The sequence below is a fragment of the Meriones unguiculatus genome, chromosome 11, assembly GCF_030254825.1.
Source record: "Meriones unguiculatus strain TT.TT164.6M chromosome 11, Bangor_MerUng_6.1, whole genome shotgun sequence".
Classification (NCBI taxonomy): domain Eukaryota; kingdom Metazoa; phylum Chordata; class Mammalia; order Rodentia; family Muridae; genus Meriones; species Meriones unguiculatus.
In genome coordinates, this window is record NC_083359.1 from 7,745,874 (window position 1) to 7,756,024 (window position 10,151).

At 49.1% G+C, this 10,151-nt stretch overlaps 1 protein-coding gene across 1 annotated transcript in view; it reads left to right on the forward strand.

Annotated features, from left to right (window-relative positions):
* The window catches only part of Hs3st3b1 (heparan sulfate-glucosamine 3-sulfotransferase 3B1), a 33,538-nt gene extending 28,133 nt beyond the window's left edge, over positions 1 to 5,405 (forward strand). The window contains exon 2 of the mRNA XM_021650727.2: positions 1,425 to 5,405. Within this exon, the coding sequence (XP_021506402.2) occupies positions 1,425 to 2,043 (619 nt within the window). The 3' untranslated portion in view covers positions 2,044 to 5,405. The remainder of the gene's footprint in view (positions 1 to 1,424) is intronic.
* Positions 5,406 to 10,151: the final 4,746 nt, after the last annotated feature.

Sequence of the window (10,151 nt, forward strand, 5' to 3'; positions counted from 1 at the left end):
TCCATTCGGGGCTTACCTGTCAGCAAGACCACTAATCCATCACTGTTTATAGTCATTTAGCAGACACCTGCTGTGATTCTGTGCACCATGCTAAGCCCTAGGGATTAAACAGTGTGTGTGTGTGTGTGTGTGTGTGTGTGTATGTGTGTGTGTGTGTGTGTGTGTGTGTGTGTGTTATGGGTACGCATGGCCTCTGCTTTCATGTGGCATCTTTTTAGAATTGTCCATAGGAAGATGTGTCACCCAGATGCTCTCTTTCTCTCTGTCCTCCAGTTTGCCACCTGCAGAGAGATGTTGCCGAACCTTTAACCCATGGACATGCCTGTATGCCGTATTCTCATTCTTGTCTGCCACCCCTTAGCCCCCACCTTGCCCCCATCCCCGTCCCCACCCAGGATTTCCTGGTCCTTTTTCTCCCATGTTCCTCTTTGCTCGCCTTTGACTGGTGCTCATTCTGCTCCGTGGAGCGTCTTCATCCGGTCTACTGAAAATGTCCTCAAGTTCACTGACAGGACCCAGACTCTACACTTCTAGAGTCGGTGGCTCGGGCCACCCCGACTCCTAGCTTCACAGCAATCATTGTGTAGTCACGCAACAGAATCTATGAAACAGCACAAACCAGTCCCAATGGTTTCTAGTCCACCTGCCTCTTGCTCTCACATCCTGTAACCAAGGTGCCAGACCACTGATTCCTTAGTCAGCATGACTGTCATTCACCAATGCAGAAACCCCGTCCAGGTGTCACGGTTTGTGGCAACAGTACTGTCTGGTGCTTTTGGCGGAATCAATACTCTGGTAGATACCTCACAGTTATTTTGCCCTGATGGAATCTAAGGTTTTTTTGGAAGCATCTAGCATTGACTGCCTGGAGATTTTTCACTTGGTCTGGTTCTGTCTGTCTGTCTGTATTTCATGGAGTTTTTGGATAATGCCTGCTCCGTTGCTTTTTGGCCGTTTTGTCAAGTCACATTTCTGGTGCCCAAGACCATCGGGGCTTGGTGGACATGTGCCAGCTGAGGGACAGGCAACCTGAGTTCTTGGCGCCATTTTTGATAGGTTTTTGGAAGAGTCTAACAGGTGTGGGGAGGTGGGGGCTTGCGAAAACTGGACACTTTGAGTTGGCTTAGGGAGAGGTAACACTCACCCCAGCACCCCAGAGAAACTGGCCTTGCCCTTCTGCCTAGTGGGAAGGTGCTCCAGCTTCAGCTGGGCGCTGTCTGGCCTCCCAGTTGGGGCAGGCGCAGGGGTGCTGGTGGTGGAAAGGGTTAATGTACTCTGGGCTCTAAAATCCTGTTGCGTTTTTTTGTTTCAAAAAAAAAAAAAATGGCCTCAATAATAAGAGGGCGCCAGAATTAGGTGTGATCTTGAGCCCAGAGGCAGAAGCTCCATTGTCTGACCCCAGATTGTTTGTTTGCCCCCCGCAGGGACCTGATGCCCAGAACCCTCGAGGGACAGATCACCATGGAGAAGACGCCCAGCTACTTCGTGACCCGGGAGGCCCCCGCGCGCATCTCGGCCATGTCCAAGGACACCAAGCTCATCGTGGTGGTGCGCGACCCGGTGACCAGGGCCATCTCGGACTACACGCAGACGCTGTCCAAGCGGCCGGACATCCCCAGTTTCGAGAGCCTGACGTTCCGCAACCGCAGCGCCGGCCTCATCGACACGTCCTGGAGCGCCATCCAGATCGGCCTGTACGCCAAGCACCTGGAGCCCTGGCTGCGCCACTTCCCGCTGCGCCAGATGCTCTTCGTGAGCGGGGAGCGGCTGGTCAGCGACCCGGCCGGCGAGCTGCGCCGCGTGCAGGATTTCCTGGGCCTCAAGCGCATCATCACCGACAAGCACTTCTACTTCAACCAGACCAAGGGCTTCCCGTGCCTCAAGAAGGCGGAGGGCAGCGGCAAGCCGCACTGCCTGGGCAAGACCAAGGGCCGCGCGCACCCCGCCATCGCGCGCGAGGTGCTGCGGCAGCTGCGTGACTTTTACCGGCCCTTCAACCGCAAGTTCTACCAGATGACCGGCCGCGACTTTGGCTGGGACTGAGTGTCCTCCCCTTGCGGCTTATCTATTGAGAGAGAGTATATGTATGTAAAATGTACAGAAATCTATTTTATAATAATTTATTTTTAATTCACGAGCAATTAATTCACTAAGCTGCCTAGCCACGCTCTGCAGAGAGTTCGCGTCACGGTCTGTTAACATTCCAAAGTGTTTATCTCCCATATTTGTTCTGTCCCTCACAATCGATGGTGCTTCCTTGTTCTCCTCCCCGAACCCCCACCCCCACCCCCACCCCGTTGTATTTAAGAATAAGAAAAGCACAACTTGAGATTTTTGTTACGGGTATTCAGCCTTCAATCACCTTGGATCCTCCACCTACTATCTCCTTGGATCTTGGCTGCCTCAATTGGTTGGTTTTTGTTATTGTTGTTGTTTTCTTTCCTTCTTTCTTCTTTTTTTTTTTTTTTTTCTTTTTGCCCAGAAACCTTCTAGAAGCACGGAGCTGCCTCAGCTTGCTGAAGTCTGAAGGTGGAATTTACATAAGCAGTTCCTTAATCTCACTGATGTAGCTAGAACCAAGGGGCATTTCTCTCACCTCCCTTACAGGGACCCAAGTCCTTATGACCCAGCCTTTTTCTGCTCTATTCCTCCATCCCTTAGCCAGCTGGAAGTGTATGCAGAAATTGCTCCCTTTTCCAGGTCCCCTGAATGTGGTGATACTTGACAAAAAAGGTGATGTCTCATTTGCATAAGAATGCACCACACCCTTTTCCTCAGCCAGACAGTTCTGTGTGATGCTCCAAAGAGTCTCCCAGACCTAAACCTGGGTGCTGGATGTAAGGGACCCATAGGGTTCAGATGTATCCCTCAGCATTCATAGAGGTGTTGCTATGTGTAGACCCATAGGCTCACGGTCTCAGAAGAGAGAAAAGACAGAACACTCAGATATAACAAGCAGCCTGGTAGAGGAAGGGGGTGCCCGTCATTGCAGCCAAGCGCCTCTGAAATGCTTACTCCATCCCAGAGATACGACACCATCCGTAGGCAGTGACCACAGCAGGGTTTGGAGGATGGTCCTAGTGGGCCCAGGCTCGGAAAGCTGGCTGCTTGTAGGTACTCAAGTCTGGCACTTATGCAGCCTCCCCTAAGGTAGTGGGGGTTAGCAGAGAAGTTGCCAGCTTTGCTGCTAATAGGCAGATGGTTCTTCTTGAACCTCTGTGTTGGGAGGACGGGGGTGGGGGAGGGGGTCATCCTTCCGCTAGTTAGGAAAACTGTGTAGTGATAGTTTGATATCACTAGCATGATATATTCAGTTAATCCTCAGTTTCCTAAACCAGAATGCCTCCTTCCGAAAAGGATTGTTGCCTGAGTTAGACTATCCTCGAGATTGCATACTTGGTTGAAATGGTTACATTGTGATAGTTACAAAAGATTCCTTTGGACACTCTATAGTCTGACTTGACTGGATGATCAAAGTTACACGGAAAGAGAAGATACATTGTCTCTAGAAACTAGCGAGAGGTCTCGACGGTCCATAGGGATAGTTTGAAAACCAAGTTTGTGGTTTTCTACAAGTTATAGCCCGGCTGGAATTAGCTTATTCTGGGCAGCAAGATGGTCCCTGGGCAGGTTTATAGTGGAAAGAAGGTGGTCATTGGCTATGTTCAGTTCTTAGATGCTACATCCATCTCTTCCTTTTTATTTTTCTCCTTCTGCAGAGCTAAGGGCAGAATCCTGGGCCTTTTGCACACTGGGCAAACACTGAGCCACACCCCCAGCCCATTTCATGGTCATTTGCTCATTTTCCTCTGCCTATACACAGTTGTGTATTGCCTGCATTTAGGCCAACACCACAATCCTAGCATAGTCTCCTGGCCAGCTGCTTGAGCATAGAAATGCCTGCATGAAAGACTCTCGCCAGCCTGTACTTTTCCTTGTAAAAGGCTGTTTGAAATTAGAACAAGGACACCTCCCCTCACCTACTGCAGAATCTTGCTCACAGGCAGAGGCGGCCTGTCCAAGGCCTTCACGGAGGCTTTCTGGCTGCTTGCAGAGTAGAAGTTCACAGAGTTCAGAGAACGGTACACAGCCAAGTGGGAGGAAAAAGGTGTGAGCCTTTCTGCTCTCTTCCCAAGCTGGACGCTTGTTTAAGTTGTCTACCCCTTGCTTTAGAATAGAACAAAAACAGGATGTGTTGAGATAGAAGGAAGGTCATGGAGTCACGGACGCTGAAGTGAGTCAAGATTCTGTGCTGAGTCAAGTCCTTGGATCCAAGCAGATGTCGGTAATTAGCGCTGCTGGAGCAGGGTGAGGTTTTCAAGGTTGGTCAAATGACCCAAACAGCGTGGGAGCCTCTTCATTAGGTCCCGATGGCTTACAGTCCCTGACTGATTGGACCCTGCCCAAGATGCTGCCTCATGGGATAGCTGTTACTAGTTACTACCCCATGTAGCCCCTTCTTGGAGGAGCTGGGCAACATAGGAAACCAAGCCTTAGGTCTGTCCCTTCCTGTCCTGGCCAACTGCAAGGCCATCGAGCTTCACCGCTGAGCTGCCAGGACACAGACAGCAGTTTACGTCTTGACAGTTTGTCCCACCCCGTGTTTGAGGGTTCTCCCGGTTTCTAGGAAAAGTCTGGCATATTCCTGGTGAACTTTATTTCTCAAAGCTTTCATTTCTTTCCTGGCTTGAAAGCAAACAACAACAAAATTCCACAAAAACTTTTGATTTGTTTCGTTGTAGTGTCTATTCATGGAAAGCTTGCGCTGGGGATGTTTGCAAGCAGGTGTGTTCGTTTACTCTGTAACGTTTACAAAGGTGTTCCAGGCAGAGTGACTATGGAATAAAGTCTTCATTGGATGGAGGAGGAGAGATATGCTTGGGGAGGGGACTCTCAGAGAGTCCCCAGTGACAGACGCCCTTCAGCCTTTGGGGAGAAGCCCAGTTGCAGACCCTGCCTAGCTGCTCCCTAAGAAAGGGAAATGGAAGGCTCTTACACACATACACACACACACACACACACACACACACACACATCACGTCAGTGAGTACAGAAGGTGTTGATGCAGATGTTGCTCTCATTTATCTTTTCAGTTTTCCAGAAAGAACGATTAATGAATATTTGAAGGTGTGGTTAGTTGGTTTATTTTTTTTCATTTTTATAACATTAATTTATGACTGAGTTTCATTCAGCCCAGTAATCAAAAATGCTGTGCACATTTTAGCAGTATGTCTTCTATAACATGGACGTTAGAATAGCCGATATGTACAAAAAAAATAAATCAAGTATTTTGTCCTATGTATAACACAGATTAATTTTACACAGAAAGATGTTTTTAGGAAAATGAAATTCTGGTAATTCATACTTTTTCTTTGTATGAACAAATAAAATATATTTTACCAACACGTGGATATGTTTGTGTTTTGCTGTGTGTGGCAGCTGGAGAAGGCAGTGATATTTTTCAATAGCTTGTTACATGTGGACATGTGTGCGCCTGCAGCCCACCATGCAGTCTCGGGGATTTAACTTAGGCCATCAGAATTGGTAGCAGGTACCTTTACCCGCTGAGCCATCGTGCAAGCCTCGATTTTTCAGGTTTTTAAGGGTGAAATAACAAAATTAATCTGTAAGTATCGTGGACCGGTTTTCTGGTAGTTGGGTGTGAAAGCAAGACAGTGGGGGAGTGCTGTGCCCTGGGGGACGCTCCCACCGCCCCGCACGGAGCACTGTCCACTTCTCATGGTTCTAACAGCTGCTGAAGTCGCTGTGTGCGTGTGCGCGAGGGCTTCCGGGGCCACGGTGGGTAGGAGGATGGCCCTGTGGGGACCTGTGTCACAACGTTGTGACTCAGTGTCCCATCCCACCCGTTGCTAAAGTACAGCGGCAGTGACGACGTGGGTGGGCGGTCCACCCACGCTTAACCTGACAGTGCATGTCAGAGCAGAAGACCCCAGACCAGTTTACATTTAGAATAGCTTAAGAGCTGAGACCCTAAACAGGTAGTCGGGTGACATATCTCTAACATGAAAAAAATCTAAAATCCAGAGTGCTTCAGAAAACAACCCTTTCAGCACAGACACGATGCCCCAAGCAGATGACCCCACCCCGCTCCCGTGACCGCTTACCGTCAAAACACAAGCCTAGTGGGGGAGGGTGGCATGTGTTCGGCACCATTATCTCCAGGCTATGCATACGGGGCGTATGCGGAACGCGTGTCTTGTTTAGATTTGGGTCCCAAATCTGAAAAACGCCGAAAATCTGATGTGTGGTTTTACCTCGCGATATTTCAGACAAAGACGCTCAGTCCGTGTTTAAGGATCAGGGGCCAACCTAGAACACTGCGCCCAGCAACCCTCTCGGCCGTCTAGGGTAATGAGTGCACCTCTACCTGCAGTTCCCAGCCCTGTGCAGAAGACGGGAAAATAGTCCTACAAACGCACACCACCAACTGTAGTCTACAGCTCCATAGCCAGCCTTCCCCCGCTGAGGCCTCGGGGGGAAAGTTTTCTTCACCCCATACACAACACTATATTTTGTGATGTAAAAGTGGCTGAAGGGCCTCAGGTTAGGATTTTTGAGGAAAATGATGGCAAGGAATTGAGATGATTCCCTCAAACCTGGTTTTATCCCTTTAAAATATTCCCTTTCTGCACCCCCGCCTTGCTGGCTTCTTTTTTTATTTTCCATAATTTTATTTTTCTCATTAGTTACATTTTGTTAATTCTGTATCCCAGCTGTATCCCTCATTCCCTCCCCAATCCCACCCTCCCTCCCTCATCTCCTCCCTGCCCCTTTCCAAGTCCACTAATAGGGGAGGACCTCCTCCCCTTTCATATGACTCGCTTTTGTCAAGTATTTTCCAGACTGGCTGCAGAGTCCTCCTCTGTGGGCTAACAGTACTGCTCCTCCCTTGGGAGGTGGGGAGGTCAAAGAGCCAGTCATTGAGTTCATGTTAGAAATAGTCCTTGTTCCCCTTACTATGGGAAACCAATTGATTACTGAGCTATCACGGGTCACATCCGAGCAAAGGTTCTAGGTTTTATCCTCTCATGGACTTTGGTTGAGTGTCCATCTCAGAAAAGACCCTCTTGCTGGTTTCTTGCTTAGCGTCCCCTTTGCTGCAGAGAAGCCATTCATAATTCATCCAAAAGACCCTGACATCAGAGCACCTGGGACTTGGCTGGTTCTCTTGTGATGTAGTGCCTAGGATAAGAGAGGGTGGCAGCCTCCTTTGGAGTAAGAAACAGCAAGAAGCTTTTAGATAATCTCATAAAAGGAAGTCCCAAGTGAGACAGATGCTGGGAGAAGCATATGCTGGCGATGGCGTCCCTGTCAACTGGAGAGAGGGTAGGTCAGAGTTCATTCATGGCATAGATTTACTTAACCAGATGCCTGCTAGGCTAGGCATGTGCGGCCTACCTCAAGGAATCCACTCTCCATGGTAAAGTAGAAGGACCCATAAATGACATCACTGACTAGGGCAGCAATGGGGTGTTGCTAAGTGTCATTCATATTCTCCAGGTAAAAATATTGACTAGATATACTTCTTTGATTGGCTCTTTAGGTCACAGGGACAGAGAAGTTTTACTACAGGTCATTGGGTAGAAAAATTGTCTATGTGGTTCAATCTACAAAGCCACAGACTTCAGAAATGGGGTAGGGGAAGGGTGCTATCAACTCTGCCCTCTCTGGTCCAAGATTAAGACCAAAAGCCTGGCTGCTCCTGGATGGACACTGATGCAAGTTCCAGAGGCCAAAGGACCTGGTGCCTGATGTCCAAAAGCAGGAGTAAGACAGGCACATTTGGAAGGACAAGTCAGAGAGAGTTATTCTTGGTTCACTTTTTCCTTCCATCTAGCCTCCCGGAAGAATGTCTACGGGGTAATGCGCATTCAGAGCAGCTGAGGTCTTTCACATTCCATTCGCTGACCCACAGTCTCCTCTGGAGACCACTTCACCGGTCTTCTTCGGAGCAATCTGTGCATATCCAGCCAGGTAGAACTAACTACGGGTACTCAATAGGAACGCAGTGTGGAGCGCACCCAGAAGAAAGGGGGAGGTTAGGGGAACAAGCCTGCAGGTCCAGCACAGCCCAGCTGCTTTGAGCTCCCAAGCTCGCTCTCTCTGTATCCGTATCTGGCATCCTTTACAGTCCTCACTAAGTCCTGTCAGGTTAACTTCCATGCAAGCTCCCAAATCCATTTCCTCCGTTCTGTCTCCTCTGAAACGATTCTGTCCTGTGTGCTGAGCTCTTGTGGGAGAGAGCTTTCCCCCACCCCCCACCTCTCACACAAGTCCCCTCTGCCCTCCAATTGATTCTGTACACAACAGATTAGGGGATCGTTAGATCACTAGTTGGACTATGTGCTTCCCTGTGAAAGCCCCTTATCGAACCTCATTTCATCTCGAACACACTCAGAGTCTCAGCTATTCAGGATACTGAGGCAGGAGGATCGCTTCAGCACAGACTTTTTGTAGTTCCTTTGTGCATCTTGGATGTCTATATCCAGGCTTTATTTTGCCTCCTCTCTCCCTTGGTTCCCAAGCTCCAAGCACATTGGGCTTTCATCTCCGGGAACGGGAAGATTAATTTCTCCCACCATGCCTTCCCCCACTGGCTAGTTTACGCTCTGTCAAACCTAAGCTTCCTCTCCATCCCTAGGACTTTCTCACTCCCCATGAGGATTTGATGCTCTCTCTCTCTCTCTCTCTCTCTCTCTCTCTCTCTCTCTCTCTCTCTCATTTAAAGCAGGAGGATCACAAGTTTGGGGCCAGCTTGGGCTACATAGTGAGCTCAAAGCCAGCCTGCGTTGTATAGAAAGAGTTGTATCACAAGTGAACAAGATTGGGTACCAGTTTAGGTCGGGAACTCGACTTTTTAGATAGGCTACCAGTGCGAGGTCAGATGTGGAAGGTTGGTACTAGATTAGATTAGGAAGGAAAGGAGGTCTTAAGGGGATGATTTTGTCTTAGTCTAGTTACATCTGCGAAGGCTCAATTGTCCAAACTAGTTCACCAGCACAGGCACTGGGGGTTGGCACGTCAGTCTGTCTTTGGGGAGGTTTATTGGGAGGGGGGATGCTCCAATTTCCTTGCAGTGTGCACCACAGAGTCTGGCTGAGTTGTGATAGATTTGTGACCCTTGGAATACCAGAGACATTAGGGGGGGAAACAGGGCTACTTGGGGAAGCATGTCGGAAAGAGGCGATACAGCAAGACCCTCAGGAGATGCGCGCCTCAAATGTGAAAGATAAGCATGGCCTTCCTGCAGTTGTGTTCTGGTTATTTTATTTGGCTGTGAAATGAAAGCGAGGACTTGGAAGGCTGTTGGACTTGGGGAAAGCTTGTATTGCAAGCAGATTAGCACTTTAGAAAGATGGGCTGGCTGGCTGCACTGGAGAATAGATTGAAGAATTTGGAGCCGAGGCCAAGAGTCCCTTAGGGACTTTGAAGGACTCAGAGGAGGGGTGTGGTGACCAGGATATGGAAATGAGTGGGGAATGGAAGGAAGGCAATAGTTTTGGGAACCACAGAAAGCAAACTGGAAGATTTAGGGGTAAAAAGTCCCCAGGAGGACAAACAGGTTGGGCTTATGACTCAAACAGTTGGGTGGAGTGCAGAGCTCGGGTGGGAAGCAAGCTGTTGCAGTACTGTGGACGGTAAGAGCAGGGATGGGAGCTGGCTGGGTAGGGCTCTGACCTGCTGATTAACCCTTCATTTTCTGGCTGCTCAGACGTCCCAATATGGGCCCCGCCAGATCACAGGAGCTCTTAGGTGCTTAGGGTGCCGAACATCAGGAGGCACCATCAGAAGTCACAATATTGCCATCAGCCTACTTGGGATTATAGAAACACACACAGATAGTGCTTTTGATTTTTTGAGGGAACTCCAGCCGACTGTCTTTCAGGAAGCTGAGCTGTCCCAGCTGAAGTTTATTGGCCTAAATACAGCCATACAAAAACGTAAGTAATGAAAAACAAAGACACTATGTGCCCTCAATTCCTAAAGCCCATGTCTCTGAGTCCCCTTCTCTGGAAGGTCCAGGAGAGGGCTCACCTAAAACTGCCGAGAATGCCCCACAGGGTCATCTGTGTGCCACCTCAGCACATCCGGTAGTTTATGGAACAGAAGAGCTCCAAAGTCCAAGTAGA